The sequence below is a fragment of the Miscanthus floridulus genome, chromosome 14 (genome assembly GCF_019320115.1).
Source record: "Miscanthus floridulus cultivar M001 chromosome 14, ASM1932011v1, whole genome shotgun sequence".
NCBI lineage: Eukaryota > Viridiplantae > Streptophyta > Magnoliopsida > Poales > Poaceae > Miscanthus > Miscanthus floridulus.
This window is the reverse complement of record NC_089593.1, coordinates 97,095,804-97,119,871: the sequence shown is the minus strand read 5'-3', so window position 1 is coordinate 97,119,871 and position 24,068 is coordinate 97,095,804. Positions and strand designations below refer to the sequence as shown.

General features: G+C 41.9%; 1 protein-coding gene, 1 long non-coding RNA gene and 1 pseudogene across 8 annotated transcripts; 2 read left to right on the top strand and 1 right to left on the bottom strand.

The window, feature by feature from the left end:
* Nucleotides 1-1,003: 1,003 nt before the first annotated feature.
* Nucleotides 1,004-5,535, top strand: LOC136504075 (disease resistance protein RGA2-like; annotated as a pseudogene).
* A 2,135-nt stretch (nucleotides 5,536-7,670) lies between these two features.
* On the bottom strand, nucleotides 7,671-14,508 carry LOC136505004 (GDP-L-galactose phosphorylase 1-like). 6 transcript variants are annotated; one of them, XR_010771057.1, is made up of 11 exons: nucleotides 14,382-14,508; nucleotides 11,903-12,332; nucleotides 11,480-11,595; nucleotides 11,344-11,403; nucleotides 10,411-10,635; nucleotides 10,121-10,303; nucleotides 9,479-9,730; nucleotides 9,189-9,382; nucleotides 8,693-8,760; nucleotides 8,336-8,439; nucleotides 7,671-8,104 (listed from the first exon to the last, which is right to left on the bottom strand). XR_010771057.1 is itself a non-coding variant. In XM_066500064.1 (10 exons), exons 2-9 carry the CDS (start codon nucleotides 11,973-11,975, stop codon nucleotides 8,706-8,708), a joined length of 1,158 nt encoding a protein of 385 aa, XP_066356161.1. In that variant the 5' UTR covers nucleotides 11,976-12,332; nucleotides 14,382-14,508; the 3' UTR covers nucleotides 7,671-8,439; nucleotides 8,693-8,705. The 6 variants fall into 6 exon arrangements, 2 of the variants coding, with proteins under 2 accessions (XP_066356161.1, XP_066356162.1); XR_010771058.1 differs by having other exon boundaries at nucleotides 7,671-7,941; XR_010771059.1 differs by lacking the exon at nucleotides 8,693-8,760.
* Nucleotides 14,509-14,696: 188 nt separating this feature from the next.
* Nucleotides 14,697-19,600, top strand: LOC136505009 (uncharacterized). Of its 2 annotated transcripts, XR_010771063.1 has the most exons (6): nucleotides 14,697-14,830; nucleotides 15,285-15,554; nucleotides 15,702-15,800; nucleotides 16,513-16,610; nucleotides 17,148-17,231; nucleotides 19,243-19,600. It is a non-coding gene; the product is annotated as an uncharacterized lncRNA (long non-coding RNA). The 2 variants fall into 2 exon arrangements; XR_010771062.1 differs by lacking the exon at nucleotides 19,243-19,600 and having other exon boundaries at nucleotides 17,148-17,958.
* Nucleotides 19,601-24,068: the final 4,468 nt, after the last annotated feature.

Sequence of the window (24,068 nt, the reverse complement as noted above, 5' to 3'; positions counted from 1 at the left end):
GGTGAATTGACTTTCTGTAGTAGTGCTACAACTTTGGCATTGGCCATGTTTACATCAGTGGTCATTGAAAAATTAAAAATTGAATTTCAGCTTATGAGAACTTAACACGGATATTTTGGCCTCTAAACGACCCGTGATAAAAAGATTGCCAGCTAGAAATTGCAGAACATATTGGGAGCTACAACTTTGGTGTAGACTATGTTAACATCAGAGGTCGTTTGAGAAATCAAAAAAATTGAATTACACAACTTAATATGAATTTTTGGGTCTCTAAACTATCTCAGATAAAATGTTGTCAACTACAAAGTTGTGGATCCTACATGGAGATATTGGTATAGATCGTATCAACATCCGAGGTCTTTCAAAAAAAAAAATTGAATATTAAAATCTGATAACTTAAAATGAATATTTGAGCCTCTAAAATAAATTAAATCAAAAGGAAGTACGAAGTCATAGACTATGTCGAGATCTCTACAATTTTGATATAAAGTTTATATTCATACGATTTCATATGTAAAAGTTATTATTTCTTTATAGAAGAGAAAGAGAGAGATAAACTTAATGGTAGGCCTCACTGCCATGTCAGAAAAAACACCTAGAAACCATTTTGAAATAGTAAGGGGGTATTTTGTCTGGTTTTAGGAGTTGAGATATGCATTTTGTCCGGCATTGAAGTTTAAGGGGGTATTTCAAATTTAGCTACTAGTTCATGGGAGAATCGGAAAAAAGATTATCGTCACAGATTGTGTCTCTTAGTGACGGTTTGTAAATTCGTCACCGAGAATCCGTCACGGATTAACAAGTTTTTTTGTAGTGACTTTACTCTAATAAAAAGTGGCAGTCACAGTCTATTGTTACTAATTGCTTGACTTTTGAAATCCCCATACATATAGTATGCCTTAGAAAAAAGAAATGGAGGAAGTATATTTCTGTAGCCTTTAATCTCTGCGAACAACCTAAGGTGCAGTTAGTCTAACTGTTTCTTGCATACTTATATTCATAGATGGGAACCCAAGGAGGGCTGCCAACATCAGGCTTCCTGGCTCTAAATAAAGTTGCATTGAAGAATAACGCACAAGCGTGGACAGAAGGCATGATGAAATCAGCAGTTGCACCGCACCGACCACAATGCGGGCCAGATTTGGCAAGTGCACATGGTTCGCTTGCTGCACTTTGTTATCAGGGGGCACGTAATGCGTCATTTTGGGTGGCGCACAAGGCCTTGGCTTCCTTGGAGGACAACATGCTCAAGGACTGGGCAGCCACCATCAAGCTTGGCCCGAGCGTGGAGGCCCTCGAACGGGAGCTGAAGTCCGTGAAGGTGATTCTTGAGTTAACCATCGGCAAGGTAATACATAACTTGGCACTTGAGGACATTCTGATGGTGCTTCGAGAACTCGTGTATGATGCTGAGGACGTGCTGGACGAAATGGAATACTTTCGCATCCAGGGCGACGAGCATGCCGAAGGTTGTGCCCACAACCTGGACCTTAATGTGTTCCCATCTGTTCATGATGAACCACCAAAGTTGAGATTTGATAGGAACAATGCCTCCCGAAGAATAGAACATATTGTAAAGCAGATGCAGCTCGTGAGACAAGATGTTTCTAGTACTATTACACTATTAGGTTCTGACTGGAGCACTGCCCCAAACATTGCACAAAGCCGTCCCATCACCATCTCTGAAAGTATAGAGCCGAAACTGTATGGGAGGGAACTTATGATGAAGAGCATCATATATGATATCACAAAGGGTAAACATTTTTCTGAGGTCCTCACAGTTATTCCATTTGTTGGTCTAGGGGGCATAGGAAAGACAACTCTTGCACAACATGTATATCACAGTGGAGAAGTGCAACAACATTTTGATGTCAAGGTCTGGACATGTGTATCACTCAACTTTAATGTGAATAAGCTGCTAACAGAGATTAAAAAAGATATCCCAAAAGTTGATGGTGAAAGTAGTAATGGTACTGCTAGTGAGTTAATTGAGCAGATATTGAAAAATAAGAGGCTTTTGCTTGTATTAGATGATATATGGGACTGCAACAATGAGGATGAATGGAAACAGCTACTATTGCCATTCCAAAAATTGCAAGTACAGGGTAATATAATTATAGTCACCACAAGGTTTCCAGCGCAAGCACAAATAATGGATAAAAAAATGATCAATCAATACATTTGCAAGGTTCAGAAAATAGAGAATTTGAGGAATTATTCCAAAAAATTATCTTTGGTGAAGATGATAAATCTAGAAAGGACCACACGTTCTTGCTTGAAACTGGGTTCAGGATAGCTAGTAGAAAACTGTTGGTACATTGTTGAAAACCAAACTTGAGTTGGATCACTGGACTAGTATCTTATCTTAGAAAGTAAGGAATGGGAGCATAGTAATGGCACGAATGACATTATGCCTGCACTGAAGTTGAGCTTTGATCACCTAACTTCTTGGCTTCAGCAGTGTTTCTCCTTCTGTGCTTTGTTTCCTCAAGATTACAAATTCGGAAGAGAAGAGCTAATTAACTTTTGGATAGGACAAGAAGTTTTACATTCATCACATGGTGAAAATAAAAGAGTTGAAGATATCGGGCTAAGTCATTTGACTGAGCTGGTTAACTATGGATTTTTGGAAAATAAAGGGGGGGGGGGGGGGGGCAGATGGAAGAACTTGTTACATTATTTATGATCTCTTACATGAATTAGCACAGAAAGTTTCATCAATTGAATGCCTTAGAATAGACAATTCTCAATCTCAAGTCAGCTCCTTAAGTCCTTCTATCAATCCGCCATTTGTCTATCAACATAGATGATACCAGTGCCAAGGATAGATTGACTCTCAAAAATTATGTTCAAGATTTCAATACATTGGGTACAAGATTAAAAGTTGAAAAATTGCAGACTCTGATGATATTTGGGGAACACCATGGTTGCTTTGTGAAAGCTTTTGGTGATTTATTTAGGGAAGCAAAGTCCCTCCGTCTTGTCTTTCTATCTGGAGCATCATATGATGTGAAAGATTTGTTGCACAACTTTTATTGTCTTATCCATCTTCGCTATCTTCAGATTGGAAGTTCTAGTCTATATGAAGCAACATTTCCAGACAAAATTTCCAGATTTTATCACATGAAGGTCCTAGATGCAAAACACTGTAACATCAAAGATTTACCGAGAGATGTCAACAACCTTGTAAAATTGCGTCATCTTCTTGTTCAAGATGATACAATACACTCTAGCATCACTGAGGTTGGGAAACTAAAATCATTACAAGAATTGAGAAGATTTGTGGTCAAACAAGATGATCAAGGTTTTGAATTAAGGCAGATAGGACATTTGAAAGAGCTCTGTGGATCACTGCGCATTGATAGTCTTCAAAATGTTCAGGTACCAGAAGAAGCAGATGAAGCAAAATTGATGCTAAAAAGTCGCCTACGTGAGTTGATACTACATTGGGAAAATATTGGCCAATCTATCAATGTCTCCACACTAGGAGACCATGTTCTCGAAAGGCTTAAGCCAAGTAGCAATCTTCAAAAGTTATCCATTACAGGGCACAGAGGAGGCACTTGCCCTTCATGGCTGGGTATGAACCTCTCACTGAGTAGTCTGCAATCTCTGTCTAAATGATGTAGGTTGGAAAACATTTCCACCTATAGGAGATTTGTGGTTAGTAAATGTGCCCCGTGAGGAAATCTCAATCAATATCCTTGAGAAGAGTTTTGGAAATTTAAGAAGGCTGGAACTTGTGAACTTGTCAGGGTTGAAAACATGGGCTGTACATGCCCCATGTCAATTGCATCCTTCTTTGGAAGTGCTTATCATCAGGGATTGCTCTCAACTTGTTGAATTGTTACTTTCACATTCTGCCTGTTGTTGTCAACAAAAGAAAGATGCAAATGACAATTTATTTTCTAGATTGTTGGAGCTCGAGATTGAGGGATGTCCACAACTATCGTTATTTCCACCCATTCCTTGGACTGAAGCTCCGTGCTCCATTAATATAAAAGGAATTTCATCTCTTCATAAATTGTATTGTGAAGAACAAAATGAATATAGTTTGAATATTCAGGGAAGGAAGGATACAAATGATAGCACGTTTTGGAATGTGCTAGCTTTTCATAATCTAACCAGACTGGAGGAGTTAAGAATGTTCCAATGTGGATCCCTGCCACTGCGTTACTTACAAATGCTATCATCCCTAAGGACCCTACATATGTTTTGTTTGAGTAATATCTTTCCATTTGTTGAAGCTGACAGCCATGTCAAATACCAGTTTCCAGTTGAATTGTTGATCATTGAGTGGAATGCTAGTGGGGTGGAGTTAACACAGCTACTCACCTACTTCCCGAAGCTCTCAGATCTGCAGCTGTGGGGATTGGAGAACGTAACAGGGCTGGCTGTGAATGTGAGGGGGCAGCATGCAACGGAAACACCCGGACCATCATCTTCAGCTAACATTAACAAAGTGGAGCAGCAGCAGGGCTCAAGAGCAGAGGATGACATAATAGTCGCGTCAGAAGAAGCAGAACGCGGCATGTTGCTTTTGCCTCCCCAACTGCAGGCGCTGTTCATCCACGAACGCCTAGAGTTGAGCCTCCTCCGCTCCAATCCACATGATGACAGCAACGAACAAGATGGACGAACTAGGGGAGGAGGAGGTCTCCAAGGTCTAACCTCCCTCCGAGGGCTGCAAATCACCGATTGCCCCATGTTCCTGTCCTCCTACTCGTCTTCATCCTTCTCTTCGTCTTTCCCCTTCCCCAACTCCCTGGAACACCTCAAGATTCACGGAGCACTGAGCACGGGGGCACAACTGCCTCTATCAAACCTCACCTCTCTCACAAGTTTATCCTTATCCACATGTGGGGATTTAACAGGCGAGGGATTGTTGTCTCTCCTCGCTCAAGGCCATCTCACCGAATTATCTGTCATCAAAACGCCCAATTTCCTTGTTGATTCTGATCCCTCACAGGTGCATGAACAGGAGATTCCATCCTGTTCCTCCAAACTGCAGAAGCTCCAAATAGACAATGTGGCTGGATTCACTGCTACGGCCATTCGTCGTAGCCTACTCTTTTCCTCGCTCACCAATTTGGAAATTACCATGGATAAAAAGGTGGAGCGCTTCACAGAGGAGCAAGAGGCCCTTATGTTCGTCAACTCCCTCGAGGATGTCGAATTTAGTTACTGCAGCAACCTGCAGGCCCTCCCTGAGCGGCTACATAGACTTCCCAACTTCAAGAGGTTATACATCTGGTCGTGCAAAGCAATCCAGTGTCACCCAAAAATGTCCTCCCAAGTTCACTGGAAGATTTGGTAATCATCAAGTGTCCAGAAATCCAGTCACTGCCCAAGGATTGCCTCCCAGATTCACTGCAAAGATTAGTGATCAGATACTGCTCAGTCATCCGGTCGCTGCCCGAGCTGGATGACCTTCCAAGCTCGCTGCGAGAATTAGATGTCCGTGACAGCGAAAGCGAGGACCTAGGGATTCAGTGCCGCAAGCTGATAAATATCATTCCAATAGTCATAGCCTGACAAACCCAAGGTAAAAAAGAGGTGGAACTTCCCACCCACCAATTTCCCTTTCTCCCCACTAACCCCATAAACCTCAGACATTCTTGTTCTTCTGGGTAACCCGCTTTGTTTCCATCTGCTGTGCAGGGCATTTCTTCATATTGTGTATTATTCTGTCCGCTGGATTCTCTCTCTGTCTATTCACAATTTTGAATTATAATAATGTATATGAATCTCTGCACATGCCTTTCACCCTATAGATCAAACTGGTATGTGCCTGTAAAATCACCTCTGTAGTCTCATACAGCTATTTACATGTTCAGAGTGTTGCTTATTTGATGCTTGATTCAGTTATTTATGCACTTAATAATGCCTTTAGTATGGTGTGTAACAATAACCTATATATGTTTTCGATCAGGTGAATATGTTTAATGTACTTCTGCCATGCTGTTCTGAATCTCAGAAGATTTATTGAAATATGGATGCTGTTGTATGGTTTCTTTTTTCTAGTCAATGGTTTGCACTCTTACGAAAGCCAGTTCAGCAATAAATGGTTCCAGTCTTCCCATGTCTCTTGGATCTGAGAAAAAATGATTGGCTCTACTTCTAGTCCTCTAGACAAGGTAACAACCACATTTTGAAAAGTATGCTCTGTTTATGTTGAACATAATTGTATATACTCATTTCCCTGCAATCCAATAATGCATAAAATTCGTTGGCAGAGGATTGCTTTGATTCTCAAGTGACCTAGCAGTTTTAGTAACGCTCTCAGCTTGTAAAACCTGCTTCAATTATTTCAATGTTGACTTGAGGACCTGAGGTACTGCTGCAGAAAAAAAATGCATCACTTTGCTATTAACTCTGAAACTTCTTATTGGTTCTTAGCTCTAATATTTATTAGTCCTGAACTCTACTATTCTTATATCTTTTCTGAACATAGGACTGATCTGCTGCTCCAACGTGGTGATTTGTATTCTTCTTAGATGCACTTGTCAACTTGCTTAACTGACTGAGTGTATTGTCTGTATGTGTTCCTCACTACTTCCAGGCAATCCAATTTTGATTACGTAGAAACAGGAGAATACACTGGCATTGTCGTGCTACTATTTATTTTGCAAAGAATCTCCATTGGAGCCATAACCAAAATAATAATATGTCAATTCTTTTCTTTTTAATGGAAGGGCAAAACCAATGCCAGTCTCACTGAATAAAAGCACAAGATAATATGAAAGTTGTTGTATCATGCTAGAATGCAAATTATTTTCTTTTCCAACATCTCAATGACTAGAAGGCTCAAAGGTGGGCAGCCAAAAGAACATTTAGTTTTTTTGAACAAGTAAAAAACATTTAGTTTTGATCACTGAATTTCCAAATAGCAGACACAATTCTGAAACCATAATATTTTTCTCAAGTATCAAACAAAAACTGAAAAATAATTGATGAAGAATGACTGACTAAACACTTGTGAGAATTTTTACATGTAAAAAATAACATGGTTCTATTTTATTATGAAGGTATATTCTTAAATATTGCTGAAAGAGTGGAAATGTTTCCCCGGATGCTGCTGCTCAGCCGTTGTTGGCCTTGGGTTGGTGTAGGATCCTTTGTTCTGGTGGTGGTCGGTGGAGGAAGAGATGGCTATGCAGCTTCCATGGGCTCCTGCGACATGTTAGGCCTTGTTTGGATGCTCATAAATCCACCGAACCACTCCAACACACATGGATTGAGGTGAATACATGGGCATCCAAACATGCCCTTAAGATGTTTCTTTAGAGGGGAATAGATGCTTACTGGAGAGATTGAAATCAGTTTTTTATGCTGCTTGGTGCAAGGCCAAAGATCAGAATATCTTTTTCTGAATTTCTGCCAATTTGGTTTCTTCCACAGCTATGGAGCCTTCTTGTGCTAGATGAATTCAACAACTTGTCAACTGAAAGAGGTCGGCTTTATGTCCAGATGCATATGCAATACTGATTGCCATACCCATACAGGAGTGATGCTTCGAGCCAAAGGTTTTACCAACCAAATTACCTTGTGATCTTGATAATAATGCAACAGCAATTCATGTACAACCAGTGATCATCAATCATTGAATTATCAGAATGCGGCTCTGAGCTCTCTGCAAGTGAATGACAGGAGCCTTGCCTACCTACCTCACGTAAGTCTTCTGTTTCCCTTGTCTTGTTCCTATACCTTTTTTATACTTTTTCATGTGTGCCAAGTGAAACTGAATGGAATGATACATGAACATGGCAGCATCTTTGTCCCATGCGACACATCAGCTTCGTCTGAAGCTCCATGCGTGGAGCAAGCATCATAGGGCTTCCTACTAAATGGTGCTAACTGAAATTTGTCAGGTTTCAGAATGCATTCCATGTTGTGGATATCTGCATCATCAGCCCTCCCTTTTCTTTGTTCTCTATTTACCTTGGAGACAAATGGAAAGCATGGTATTCAGGCTATAAGAAGAATTTTCATATATTAGGCTGATACCTAGAAGGTTTCTTCTAGATATGGCAACTCTGAAGATGACATTAGCATTGTGCCTCAGCCTGCTGGTCATGACACTCCTCTTGGATCCAAGTCCATCCTTAGACAAAGAGGGCTAAATTTTATAGCACATCGAAAGCTTTACACTCCAATGTCATAGAACAAGATTAATTGCTTCCAAGCTATCTGATTCTTTCTTGGTGGCAAATGAAATTAATAAGTTGTAATTCATGATGGTAAAATGGTAAGTTTTTATTTAGTAATATTTTTGCTCTCTACTGCAGGCTGTGGGAATAAGGAAGCGTGTGACGAGTGGTCAAGTGATACATACCGGATGCTGCTCCTATGTAGCAGCAAAATATGCAGCAAGCACTGCATCGGCGAGGGCGCCACCAGGGGGAAGTGTGACTTCCTCATCTTCAGGTCCTTCTGCTTCTGCACCAAAGAATGCGACTGAACACAGTCATCTGAACTGCAACGGTGACTTGCTTATGAATAAGAGCAAGGTTGTGATGTGATGTGATGTGGCTACTAAGATCTTTGAATCAATCAATAATCCTTTTGCCGATACTTGTGGATTTCGACTCAATTCCCATCTAGTGAGTATATTGTTCTGTGCACTATCGTTGTGCTACAAGTGTGGTGGTTTAAAGTATGAATTGCAGTAGAATCGATGTTTCAAGTTCACCTTTTTAGTGGTTTTAGGACCAATTCGTCATATCCATACTGTTGTCCGGACCATGCTTACGCAAGTTGCTGGTACCAAATACACATTTAAAAGAAAACATCAGCATTGTTGAAAGGGAAAACTCATCAGCAAAGATATGCATACTGCATTATTCAGCTGTGGTTCAGGCAATTCAGCATCTTCTAACTCAGAATGGAAGGACCAGATCTACACTTTACTGTGTTTGATGAGAGCATGCACATTTGCAACAATGTAAGTAATCAAGCAAAAACATGTCAAAAAAAACATTGTGAATAAATCCAGATCACTGTGTCCTCCACAACCAGCAGAGTGCTACACACAATTGATCCATGTTAAAAACAGCAAGCTTTATTGATCAATCCGGATGTTAAGACAAAGTTTCCACACTATATATGGACAACCAGCTGAACTTAAAAACATATGAAGCTGTTAACAGAGACTATTTATCATGCAGTAACATTCTGCATGAGCTTACATAACAAGATTGTCTGCAATAGCACAACAAAGATGTTTCAGATCTTCAAAGGTGCTATCCTCGAGTGAAACGGAGCCCATTCTGTTGGAGATTTCAGTCTCAGAAGCATTATCAAAACCAAACTTGGTTTGGTAAACAAAGTAGCCTCCACACTCCCAAGCAGACAGACAGCAGCCAGTAACCAGATTTTTCACCTTATAAACCAAATATTAGATATTCACGTGTTTCCATGCCATGGTTGCTGAAATAATATTGTCTATAAATCGAAGAAAAGGTTTAATAGATTTTACCTGTGGAAACAAGAAAACCTTTGTGCCATTGTTGGAAATCAGCAGGCTGTATGCAGTAGCATTGTCATGCAGAGAAAAGGATATTTCACTGAGAACACTGACAAGTGTTTTTAGGTTGCTGCTGGTGAACACAAGAGCTTTTAGGGGGTAGTCAACTGTTTCAGACACAATAATGTCTGATCTGGCCTTTCTATCATATACCGTGAAAGTGGAGGCAGACTCCACTGGTAAAGGGATTGCAAAGTAACATGCCTGCAAGATTAGACAAAACATGACACTGGATTCTCCTCAACCATCTACTATAAGAAGCCAAACAGGTGATTCTACCATCTAAACAAAGCTTACTACAGAGAACTTGTCTACTCAGAGGTAATTTATTATAATAGAATATTAGAACCATTGCTCAAATATATGCCCAATCTGCCTTATGAACTTTACACATGGCCAAAAAGAAGAAGAATACAAGCAACAAAGGGAATACATTTATTGAGGTACACTGTAATGACTCATTGTGGTATAAACTGCATAACGATGGTTTAATGGAAATTGATGAGTTCATACTGCCAAATAGGACAACAATTACCTCAAAACATATAGATGAAATAAGTTGGAGGATAGGCACTGGAAATAGGTAAACATTACCTGAAAAATCATGTGACCTGACACTACAGATGTTCCGCTGTCAAAGAAAACCCTGAATGCTTCATTATTTACTTCAGAGGAAATCTTTGTAGCCAGTCCAATCATCCTTGTGTCCCAGTAGCAAGATAGTTGATTGATTGCACTTGGGACCAAGAAGATATGACCATATTCAACAGGATATGGCTTCAGGGAGAAAAATGTCCATCAGAAGGGAACAAGCAAAATGCAGATACCAACTACCATGGAGCAAGGGAGGGTAGGCAGATATTTGTAGCAACACTGGAACATACATTTGCAATAACAAGTAGTCCATCCTTCGGTGGCGATGCTGAAGGAGCAACCTCAGGTCTATCATTTTCTCCTTGTGCAATGCCCAGGAGCAATCCATCATTACTCTTCATACTATTTGGCTTCAAGCATGCAAAGGACTCAAACAACTTGTCATATTCCTTCAGTGAAAATGGATTCCATTTATTGTTCAGCTGACCCACAAAATTTCTTCCACCGCCAATGACCTGTACAGCAGTTCAAATTTGATGATTCCAAACAAACTTAGGACCACCGTATTGTAAATAGGGTCGACGGAGCAGTCATATTTTTTGAAAGGGAAATATATTAGTACCATTTAAATTTCATAATTATCAATGATAATAGTATATCACAAACCCCCTGACAGCCAACACACCCTTTCCCCATTCTATCTGCCCACAAACTCAACTGCTGGCTTGCGACCATAGGTTTGGTAGATTGGATTCTCAAATAGGCCATCTAGTCAAGATTTTGGCCTTAGATGCCAATATATGTGCCTTATTGCTTATAGAAATATGTGAACAATTGTGGATAATCTCTCTTAACAGCCACCACCATAGGCAATGTTAAGTACTGGCAATTTGAGCAATTGTAAAGCACAATGACATTACAAGCATAAGAGAAGATAATTCCAACATATGGGGGAGTGAATGTCTGGCAGAGTTGCAGAGATATTAGGCTGCTTCCATGCCACTATGTTGATGTGACCACTAGCCAGAACACTGCTATTCTGCGTCTGGGGTGGGTACTGGGGTGAGGAAGATGTTGCACATGTAGAAAGTGTTAACTATCAACACATGTTAGAAAGCAACTCGATGTTGCATACTGCAAACTGATGTGAACAAATGGACACCATTTAAGGAGTTCACTAAACTCTCAACAATGGAAGAAATGAAAAGAAAAGGTTTGATAACCTTAAGTTGGCAAGCAGTAACATCATAGTCCAAACAGCCCTTCCAGGCAAAATTATCCCACTGGTGCAAAGAAATCATGGATTAAAACATTGCTTTGAGAATTCACAAAATTTTGCAACTCTTGAAATTACAAAACCTGAGAAAGAAGCAACATATCAAGCAAACTTGGGCCATCCTGTACAGAGCATGCTAAGCTTTTAAGTTTCTCATTTCTGTGTTCTGCATCGAATTGATATAGATGTATCTTCACACCTGAAGATGCAATGAGGAGTTTAGGACTAGCATAACAAAAAAAAAATGAATATATACTTGTTATTCTAAATGCAAATACCAGCGAGAATAGCTGATTTGGTTCTACAAAATTGTCTAGGTGTTTTAATGTCTTATCCAAACCAACCTATTCAAGAATCAACCAGGCACATATTATGAACTGAAACTGTAACATGACTAATTGATCCAACTCATGTAATAGAGAACTTTACTACAGAGAAGAACAGGCAAAAAACGGAAAATTCGTAATAAATGAGATAAAAACCATTTGAACGAAACTATTCCTTACCTTCAGATTGATCCAGATGAGAGTTCTTGCTCAGAAACGAATATTCACCTTCTACCTTGGTGGCCGACACCATAGTTATGATGCTTAGTTTATGTAATACTATCTGAATATCTACAAATCCTAATTCAGGCTTCAGCAGCACCACCACCAGCAAGGTAGGTCAAATCGGAAGGATGCCCCCCCGCAGATGGGAGGGCACCACGACCACCGTGAAAAGAAGGGGATGCAAGTAGAAACTTAGGAAAGCACTGGGCACATTGTCTTCCCCTTCGAAGTGTAATATGGGATCCTATCCTTGGAGCCGTGGTTGATCTTCTAAAGCCAGCCCTATTGGACCAGCTATCCACCTTCGCGAGTCCAACTTGGTTCTTTTTCAGGGGCTTCCCAAAGAAGCTTGGATTGTAAAATACAGCGTCTTTAGCTGGACAATCTGAAAAGGAGCAAAATTCAATACACAGGTCAAAATCTTAGCAGAGGTCTTGAAAGAGAACATAATTTGAGACTGAGAGTAATCTTCCAACATGTTTTATCTATGGAGAACAACAACAACAACAACAACAAAGCCTTTAAGTCCCAAACAAGTTGGGATAGGCTAGAGTTGAAACCCATCAGAAGCAATCAAGGTTCAGGCACGTGAATAACTGTTTTCCAAGCACTCCTATCTAAGGCTAAGTCTTTGGATATATTCCATCATTTCAAGTCTCCTTCTATTGCCTCTACCCAAGTCAACTTTGGTCTTCCTCTGCCTCTCTTCACGTTACTATCCTGGCTTAGGATTCCACTACGCACCGGTGCCTCTGGAGGTCTCCGTTGGACATGTCCAAACCATCTCAACCGGTGTTGGACAAGCTTTTCTTCAATTGGTGCTACCCCTAATCTCTCACGTATATCATCGTTCCGAACTCGATCCCTTCTTGTATGACCGCAAATCCAACGCAGCATACGCATTTCCGCGACACTTATCTGTTGAACATATCGTCTTTTCGTAGACCAACATTCTGCACCATACAACATAGCAGGTCTAATCGCCGTCCTATAAAACTTACCTTTTAGCTTTTGTGGTACCCTTTTGTCACATAGGACACCAGATGCTTGGCGTCACTTCATCCACCCTACTTTGATTCTATGGCTAACATCTTCATCAATATTCCCGTCTTTCTGTAGCATTGATCCTAAATATCGAAAGGTATCCTTCCTAGGCACTACTTGACCTTCCAAACTAATATCTTCCTCCTCCCGAGTAGTAGTGCCGAAGTCACATCTCATATATTCAGTTTTAGTTCTACTGAGTCTAAAACCTTTGGACTCCAAAGTCTCCCGCCATAACTCTAGTTTCTGATTCACTCCTGTCCGACTTTCATCAACTAGCACTACATCGTCCGCGAAAAGCATACACCAAAAGATGTCCCCTTGTATGTCCCTTGTGACCTCATCCATCACTAAGGCAAACAAATAAGGGCTCAAAGCTGACCCTTGATGTAGTCCTATCCTAATTGGGAAGTCATTCGTATCTTCATCATTTGTTCGAACACTAGTCACAACATTGTTGTACATGTCCTTAATGAGCCCGACGTACTTCGTTGGGACTTTATGTTTGTCCAAAGCCCACCACATAACAAAGCAGTAAACAGTAGAAATGCTATATCAAATCAATAAGCAAGTATTTTTCTGTTTATTGGTTCACAGTTGGTGCTTTGAAGCCTCTGCAAAACCATATTTCCATGCCTTGAGCAAACTGAATAATACATATACATTGCTCCTTAAGGAAGGATGGCATGACGCAGTGACAAACAACAGATGAGCATGTCAGACTGTCTGCACATGACTGATGCCAACAAGTACGACACATTTTCCTGACATTTGAAGTCTTGAACTCTACAGAATGCAATTCTGAATATGCTTTCATGTTATCTAATAATATGATGCCTGCACACATTCTGATTCACCTAGACTGATAGCATGAGAAAGGGTAGTAAAGATAAACCGTTAACATTTATAACTAGAATGTAACAAGCCGGCTAAAATCAGGAGCTCCCAATTGATCATCAATTCCCGTGACTGAAGAACACAAACGCACACATAATCAGAATTCCGTCCCTAGGAAAACAAATCTCTTGATAAACCCGCACAGTTACCAGATCGTTCCATGACGCCCAAAGAACCCTCTTTTTTTTTTGTTGCAATACTCCTCCTAATAAACTCGAGCGATTGAATCAAAGTGAATGAATCAGACTAAACTACAGACTAGTCCCGCCCACTCGCTGACAGTGCGACAGCGGTCCCGTCCGACGGCCATTCGATCTGGCACCACCATCCAGGCATCCACCCATCACCAAGAAACAATCTGGCACCAACGTCTAGGCATCCAACCACAAACACGTGCAGTATATTGCTACGAGGAGAGCGGCCGCACGAACTGGGAGATTCCGAGAAATCGAAGCGGATCAAAGAGGGGCGGATTGGATGAAGAAATCGGTACCCGGAAGCCAGAAGCGAAGCGGAAACGTCCAGGAGGAGATGGAGATGGAGGTGGAGGGGGAGGAGAAACGTGTGGCCGGTGGAATTGGAGACTGCAAAAGTGGTGGTGAACCGGCACTTGGCTTCTCTCTTCAACAAGAAAATCATGCCAAACATGTTTATTTTCCTTTCCTCTTTGGTAAAGACTTCGGTGCGTCCACCCGCACGCACACTCCCTCCGCCGTCGATCAATCATCCAAGGCCCCTGGTCCCACCCAACTGCAAAGCCAGGAGGAGTCGTAGAGAGGGGAGAGATTACTGTTCGGACTCGCGCGGCCTCCTCTTCGCTTCGGACACCGCTCTCTTCGCCCCCTTCATCTTCGTCTCTCATCGAGAAGGCGCCCGCGGCGACTGCAGTTACTCGCGGCGACCGGGATCTAGGGGGGAGCACAGGGGTCGTCGCGCTCACCTGTAAGTTGGATCCGCCCCGGCGCTTCCACCTCAGCGATTCTTGCAGCACCCTAACATGAATCACAAGCAAATATCCTCCAGTAACCACTAGCCAAGATGAGTTATAAGAAAGTTACTAGCCTGACAGACAAATTCTCTCACAGGCACAGTCGCACAGCCATTTGCATGATTTTTATAAACAACAAAACACAAATAATAGAGAAGTCCGGCACAGCCAAAGTAAAGAAAATAGGTTAACATCTCTAAAGTTAAATCATCAGTTATATAAGCTCATCTGGAGGATATTTTTGCTTGATTTGTCCATCTTGATGTCATCTTATTATCTACGGGGAGTACATAGCAACTAGAATCTTGGTTATTTGATGTTTTGTGTAAAAAAATGCTTTTTGTCCGTTTGATTTATGCTTCTGCTCCGAAATTGTATCTGAAATAATCTTTACCTTTTCTTCTGCAGGATTCCAGGTTTGTCATTCATTGGGTGGAGGTACTGGCTCTGGGATGGGCACCCTGCTCATATAAAAAATCAGGGAAGAGTACCCAGATAGGATGATGCTGACATTTTCAGTTTTCCCATCACCTAAGGTGTCTGATACCGTGGTAGAACCTTACAATGCTACGCTCTCAGTTCACCAACTTGTTGAGAATGCTGATGAGTGTATGGTCCTTGACAATGAAGCTCTTTACGACATCTGCTTCCGCACTCTGAAGCTTGCTACACCCACTTGTAAGTTTGCATTGCTACTTTGTTCAGTCACTGCACACACAGCTTTACTATTTATTGATCATTGATTTCATATCGTGGTGCAAAAGAGTGGATTGTAGTTCTCGTGGCCCGGGCTATTTCTAGTCTGCTGATGCGGTTGCTTTGCAGGTACAGAAAAGGCCGTAGTGCGCCGGGGAGAAGGTGCCCAACATTACCAGAGAGTGTGTTGGCCTGCGGGAGACCTACTTCAACTGCAAGAGGGGCCAGGTGTGTCCTGATCCTTGCAAATTACTTGTACTAGTTATTGATATCTTCCTGTTGATAGGCCAGATGATATGTTGTGGACTTGAATGTATTTCTGCTCCATTGGAGACGTTGATTCTCCATTTGTTTGGGGTTCTCCCACATTTGAAGCAGTGCCTAGTGACTGTTGATTCGTTGATTCTTGAATTGGCTGTGGTGTTAGGTCTTATGGAGGTGTCAAAAATCAGCATTTAGAGAAACTAAATGTACATGTGCATTGATTAGTTACTGAACTTCGTTGGGAATAAGCAACTAAATGTACTCTGACCAGGTAATATTGTGGCAAAATCAAGGCAAAATAATTCAAATCATTAGGCAAGTTTTACATCATTCTTCTCTAATCTCTCTTTGTTTTTTTTTTTCTGTTCTTAGATTGCAGGTTAGTTTCGCTTCTCTGCTTTTCCCACAGATTTCCTGTGGGTTAGTTTCCCTTCTCTGCTTTTTCCACAGATTTCCTGTGGTTATGTATCCATCTGGGCAACAAACTTAGAACTAAACATATTTTTGTTAAAATTATCAACCTCTCTTCCCTAGTGAAAGTGTTGTGGATCAGCTTGTTGAGATAATAAAAGTACTTGGTTGTTGTGCGGACTGCACTATATTAGCTCTAAAGAAATGTGCTAACTAGTGTTTTTCTATTTGGCATGTATTGAATGGATTTGCTTTTTGCTGACAGGTTCTTGGTACCCCAACACGTGAGGAAATCGGATGTATGAATCCAAAGTACACCGAGTTTAGATTTTTCGTCAGATCAAAGCTCACCCATGGCGCAAGGTATGTGAAATTTATTTATCATGTTACAATCACCCTCTCACTGCTCACAATTAGAGGTAGAAGATGAACTTGAGCACAGAATGCAGCACGGGCACACCTCTACTAGTGCAGCAAACTAAACTGCTTTTCCATTGCTAAACAAGTTGTAACCACATCTAGTGTACCTGCTACTACTATAGCCACTGCTAGCTATAGTTGGGCAGTATCGGGCTGAGATCGCCCACTACTTATTGCCATACTGCTGCCGGGCTGTTACTGTAGATAGAGAAGACAACAAAGTTGACCTGTAGCAAAGGTGGAGTGTGCAGCAGGCTAGATGAAAGCGTAGACGAGCATGATAGTACCACCAAGAAATGTGCATGTAAATTTAGTTAAGCAATTTAATATCATTAGTCAGGCAAGTTATTAATTAGTAATCTGGTGGCAATTTTATTTTGTGTCCAACACAAAAAATGTGCCTATGACCTCGACCTCGACCTCTACTCTGTTTACCGTCAAGCGTTACTCTGTGCTCTAAGTGACTTTAATCATGCGCAGGTGACAAGGGGAAGCCTGAGATTCCATTTTCTCGAGTTGGGAAGTGCAGATTGGGAGTGGAGAGTGAGATGCTGACTAATGCAGGTGACATATTGTTGTTGACAGATCATTCTTTCCTTTTTTTCTACCATTATGATGATCCTTTTTGCTCAACCATCGAACTAGTCTGTCTTTTGTACAAAAACTAGTTATTGACATCATCACCCTGCCTCTGTTTGATATGTATTTTTGCAAATAAACTGGGGGTTGGGGATTGGAGGTGGGGCTGTGGGTTGCAAATGAGCACAGACACTATACTTGCTTTTTCACAATACAAAAATTGCCCAATTAGGAAGACATTGTTGCCTAATGAATGACACTTAAATTGCCTAGAAAAATTGAATCCACTACAGAATAACTAGTAGCAACCTGCTCATCACCAATAGAGAGGCTCCAGGAACATAAGTGTTTACACCAAAATTTGGTGAGAAGAACGCAAGAATTCGAAGGCTTCAAAAATCATGCCCATCAAGGAATCGATTGCATGAGGATTGATATCAGCTGATTCAGATACGACTCCGGGGTCGGATCTCATTGGATGACGTCAGCAGGTAGCGATGATGAACTACGGTTGGCGCCAGGAAACTACATATCGGACTCTACAAAAAAGGAAAAATTAGATTCCAAGTTATCTTAAATTAGGAATGTTTTCTTCTATGCCGAAGATTGTAATGAGTCGTGCTCGAGTAGGATTCATGTTTAGGCTCCAAGTATAAATATCAAACCCTGGCTATTGTAAAGGACACACAATCAATCAAATACAAGTTACTTATTTTTTCGGTTCCGGCCACACCTTAGGAGTAGGAGTAGAGTAGATCTTGGCGGATTCTTCAGCAAGTACGGCTGCATCGATCCGGTCGACCTCCACTGCTTGTCTGTAAGTACCGTCATGGCTTATACTTCTATACATACGGCTACATCGATCCGGTCGACCTCCACTGCGACTCTGGTATAAGCTAGTTATCGACTCTTGTCTAGTTCAAGTATGGCTGTATCGATCCGGTCGACTTCCACTGCTTGAACTAGATTAAGGTCAAGCTATCGGCTCTATCTAAGAGTGGTGTTCCTTCAGATAGATTCATTAAGTTACCGATATTGCTTATTGCTTCCATTATTTATTTAATTACATCAATATCACTTCGCCCGATTAGGATTGATATGGATCGGCCTTATATCCTGTTTAACCCATCGTTTGTTAATCTAAACTGATCTAATCTATATCTTAAATGATGAGTTGTGTTTTATCGGCCGTTTTATGTCAATCTTGATCGCGCATAGTGTGCGGTTAAGGCATGTTTGGTCTTGAATAGATGTGTTGGCTAACGAAAACCGTTTCATGGCCCGTTATCATGGCCTGTGTGATTCTGCCTCACACCTCACTGTTAGCACCGTGGAGTGGGGATCGTTACTTGGTAGATTTGTTCCTGATAGGGCATGACCTTAACTGTGCGCTATGCCTGAATCTACTGTTTTAGCCGATATCGAGTGCTTTCACGAATAGTTCACGTTATGAGACCGTTGAAGTAAAAATAGGTTGAAAGATGTGTTAGCCCTATGATCGTATTATTGTATTACGGCATGCATGATTCTGCCTTATGCCCCACTGATATTAGTAATAAGTTAGGGTCGTCGAATCTATTGTTGTTTCTATGGCCTGCATAATTCTGCCTCATGCCCCACTGGTCATAGCGATAGATGAGATCTAATATGTTCATTAGATTTATCTTTATTAAATGGTTAAATGATGATGAGATGTTTCATTTATACAAAAGGGATTCGGTTACTTGCAGTCATTGGCTTAGCATAAATTAATTATTGTTGACATGCTCGTGCCATTGACTAATGTTTGTCTAAATAACGAGATCTATCCTGAGCGATAACCGATTTACCTTCCATAATTTCATGAGCTTTAATTGATTTATCTTTATAAGTATGCTGGAATTTAGTCGATTTCCTTCCATATCGGCTCTCAGAGCCGCACATTCGGGACTGTCTGGCAACACCGGCATGTTCCGCCTTAAATTACTGATTAGCTTTCTCTCCTTGTTAATTGCAGGGTCAAATTGACTGGCACGTCTCGGGAGGAGTACGCAGGATCGACCATCCCTGCGCTGAAGCTAGGTGGATCTCTAGCTCCATCGAGCGGATCCTTCCGGCTTGCTCGTGTGCCCTCGGCATGGCAATAACCATATTTTTTTTTATCTCCTTCTAGGAACAAATTTATGACACGTACAGAGAAGCAAGATGTGGGCTAGTATAGAGAAGATGTGCAAATGTGTGGGACTAGATGTATAGTGTTGTGCTTTTTAGAAAAAACTGCAGATGAAAATGTATTCATGTATATGTAGTACCTAAAATCATTTGTCCGTACCTTATTTGCTTTTTTTAATGTATAGATGTGTAAACATGTGTTCGGTATCTGGTCCTGGCCATGCAAGTCGTTAGTAGTTTTGGTTATGGCGGAATCCCACCAAAAAAACAAATGTTAATTAGTATCCTTGCCGAAAAAGGAATAGAATAATTGCAGTTTTACCACCCCTTTCCTTTTTACCTTTTTTTTTCCTTTGGATTGGAATTATTACTTCTTGCCCTTTTACCAACCCTGGTGAGTGGTGACTGGCTTTTGACAATCATTAATTTTTTTTTGAGAAAACAAAATCAAAAATAAATTATTATTTTCATTTGATTACTATAATCTCGCCATATACTCTGTAATTGTTTGTTCATGCATTTATGAGAAAAGCGAGTGCAAAAAACAAAATTTATGGGAAAAGCGAGTGGTAAAGCAGAGGGTAGGGATTTTTGGAACTAGATCAGCATATTACCTGCATAATTTTTTTAAAAAAAACTTGACCTTAGGGATATGAGTATTTTATTAAGAAGAAAGGCAAAAACAAAACCATGAACCCCAGCTATCGAATAGCATAGCGAGTGACCTTTTTTTGTGAGATTATAGACTCAAACTCTCGACCTATAAGTCACACAACAACTGTGCTGTACATATTTTCTCATTACATGCATAATAGACGAGAACTATTCAACAATTACTGTCTTTTACCATAAGTAATAACTGTCCTTAGACAGAGGCTGGGAGGTTGTCCCAAGGCCATGTATATCAATCGATGGTTGTATATCAACTCGATGTACTGATCTTGGGTCTAGTCAAGGCTTCATTCGCTAGTCTGAAACTTGGCTGAAACTGACTGAAAAACACTGTTCCGGCTGAATTGTTGTGAGAGGAAAGCACTGTTCCTACTGAAAAAGAAGCCGAACAAACCGAATATGGGGTAAGCCGAACAGGGCTGTCTCCCCCCCCCCCCCCCCCCCCAACTATGTTCTGTATCGGTTGCTACTTGCTAACAATAGCTTGATTTATTGATTTGGCGAACTTCTGCCAAATCGTGTGTTGGATTTTAGTTTGAGCGCACACTCTATCTTTTCTTCAAAGACATCCAAACACATCAGTGATCCCCCCCCCCCCCCCCCCCCTTGACTCCCTTGACTCATCTCATGCATCAAATCCTTCCTCTATCTCTGCCTCTCGGTCTGCAGCTGGTGTTGGGTATGCGGCAGGCAGTGGCAGATACAGTGTGGGTGCAGGGACACGATGCCGCATTGCCCTACTCATAGCCCTTGGCAATGCACTCGTCGTTGCGCCTCTTCCTTCTTGTTCCTCCAGCCGGCGAAGCAGAGCACATACCATGGATCTTGTGGCTTCTGCCAATGAATCAGTCAATCAATGTATACATAATAATAATAGCATTGTTGGTGTTTCATCCTGCCAACTGGAGTAGTAAATTTAGCGTCGCGCGTAGTGTTCAGATGGCTTAACACTAAGAGACTCAGGATTTATACTAGTCCGGGCAACATGCCCCACATCCAGTATGGGGTTTGTACATGTTCCTAAACATCAAGGACTTAAAGTTTGCAATAGGGGTCACAAACATGTGTCGATGGAACTAGGGTTCCTAAGGTTGAAGGAAGCAGAATATAGCTAAGGATTCGAGAGGGTGTTGAGAGCTTTGAAGCCGAAGAGAGAGCCCCTACCTCGCCTTATATATCCAGGAGGTAGGGATTACATATATCGTTGGGTCCCACATATCGGTCAGATATGGTGGGGTCGTCTGCTGACATCGGTCGGTCCTTCCTACTACTGTAGTCACCTTGTTCGGAGGAGTGGCAGAGGACATTGAAAGCCCTATGTTTGGTTTTGGTAATTGAGACAACTAGTGGACTAACCTCTATCCTAAGTGTTGTGTTTAAGATAGGTTAAGTCCACACCAAGGTTAAGCAAGGGTGGCACTCATGGAGATGATGATGATGGCCACAAGTTGATCAAGTGCTCAATTCTTGGAAAAGAAGAAAGAGAAAAACAAAACCCTATGGCTCAAGGCAAAGGTATAAGATAGGGTTCTTTGTTTTGCTGGTCAAGATGCAATAGAGTGCAAATAGGGGATCAAATCCAAGCTAGACGTGGTCTCTAGGCACCATTGGATCGAGCAAAGAGGGTGCCATCGGACCATATGTTACGTGGAGCAAGGCAGTCTGCTAACAAGCCAAGGGTTAGGCATCGGACTGCCTGATGCTGGGCATCGAACCAGTCTGATGGCCTTTGGCCCTCTCTGGAATACCACTGAAGGCATCGGACCCATGGCCATTGGTCTGATGGCTGGCAGTGAGGCCACATTGGACCATACATGGTCACTGTTCACTCTAAGAGTCCCACCTGTCAGCACGCGGGAGAAATTCAAAGGCTGCATCAGACCATGGCCTTTGGTACGATGCGAGGCATCGGCCCATTCTGAAGTTGAAACGACGCCTCGGGGAGGTCTTTGGAACGCACCTAACTGGCGCGTTCGCTGGTCTGATGACCATTAGACTGGGGAGCATTGGCCTATATGCTCGGGTAGCCGTTGGCATAGTAATGGCTAGTTTAAATGTCAGAGTGACACGTCAGCGTGATCAGGGCATCGGACCTGTGCGCATTGGTCCGATGGGGGTCATGGGCCCAATGCCCCTGATTTCAGTCCAATGAGGGCTCCAATGGCTAGCTTGCAAGGGGGTTATAAATATGTGTTGCTCGACCTTTGGCTATCTCTCTTGGCATCCTAACTGATCAAACACCCTTGTGAGCTTGTGCAAACACCTCCCACACATCTCTTTGCCTAGTGCTTCATCCAAATTGAGATTGGGAGTGATTCTAGTGCATTTGCATTGAGTTCTTACATCTAGTGACACTAGTGATCGATTGAGTTGTATTTTTCTTTGTTACTCCTGATGCTTGCCGCCACCTAGACGTCTTGGAGCAGCTTAGGGTCATTGAGGAAGATTGTGATTGATCTTCGCCTCCGACCGATTGATATTGTGAAGGGGAACTTGATCCTGCCTCGTGGAGTGCAAAAGGGGATACTCTAGTAATTTACTCATGGCTAGAAGGAGTGCTTGTGGGAGTGATTCTTGCAACACCCAAGTTATGGGTTTAGCGTGTGATGCTAATTAGTGCACGAATCACTCACCATTAGACTCGCCACAACGGGGATTAAGTTGTCGGCAAGTAACCAAACCTTGGAAGAAAAATTGATTGTGTCATCTCTCTTGCCGAGTTCGGTATAAGCTCTACACTTGCATTTTATTCATTCCTTTACTTGTGGATAGCTTGTTTGCTTGTGTAGGTAGAGTAGTGGTAGCTCTTTGTTTAGTGTAGCACTAGAGTAGCTTGTTGTTTCTTGCTAGTTGTTAGTAGCTCTCTAGTTTGCTCTCTTGTGTAGTTTAGTTGCTAGTAGCTTGTGTGTTGAAGTGAACTAGTTAGAAAACAATGGCTACTAGCATTGTGTAGGGGGCTTGCTTGAAGTGTTCTAGAGCTAGTGCTTGTAGTTGCTATTAGGGTCACCTATTGTACTAACTACCTTGCTCTAGTGAATTATGCTTTGTAGAAGAAATGTTTATAGGCTATTCACACCCCTCTAGCCATCTAGATCCTATCAGACATGGGTCCATCCTTCCGACAGATCTACAGACGGGAGGAGAGACTTGCCACAGTGGTCGGCCCAACGTCATGGATGGTGGAACAACCATCGCCATCACATGTTCCGCACAGGGCTGCCCAGTACGAAGCATGGCGCGTCCTGTGCCTGGCCCTATCGCATACGACTTTGATTTGAACATCCGCCACCTCGAGATGCGGTGGGGTGCACTCCGACCGCCCAGCCATCCGATCGTACCCCTCCACGGAGCCTCCGAGCAGTTGGACTACTAGGGGTCGACCCATGCAAGTGGGCGTAGCTCCCCTAGTCGGAGCGCCCTCCGACTGGTCATACAGGAGCTCCCTAGCCTAAAACTAACCGTCTCCAGTGGGAGCGCATGAGCGCGCTCGATGGGTATAGCCCCTAAGCCCCTGTCTAATTGGTTGAACTCGGGCGGGGGGTTGGTCTTCTTCGAAGAATCAGTCAGAGGGTTAGTCTGAAGTCTTGTTGTGACCCTTAGTTTGTTTGTTTTAAATTAATGCTTATGCATTTTGATCAACTAGTCATCATTGTGGCACTACGTATTCACTTAGTAATGGATTTTAATCAGAATGAAATCTGATCCGTGTTGTCAACATTAGATTTTCCCCATGTGTTTGAGATGATTATGAACGCATGCACTTATTTGTGGACATGTTGGTGGACATGTTGGATTCTAGGTCTTTGACTTATACCTTCGCAGGGCGATGGTCAAGGTGGGACACTTAGGCCTAAACAGGGCAAGAGAGGGAGACTAGTGTTTATTGTGTGAGGAGGGAGCCCATTTGCCTTTGCCCTATGGGCTCTATGATGAGTCCATGGCTCCTCAAAATATACCTGTAAAAAATTCTTGGGCAGTTTCAAATATGGTAGCTGGTAA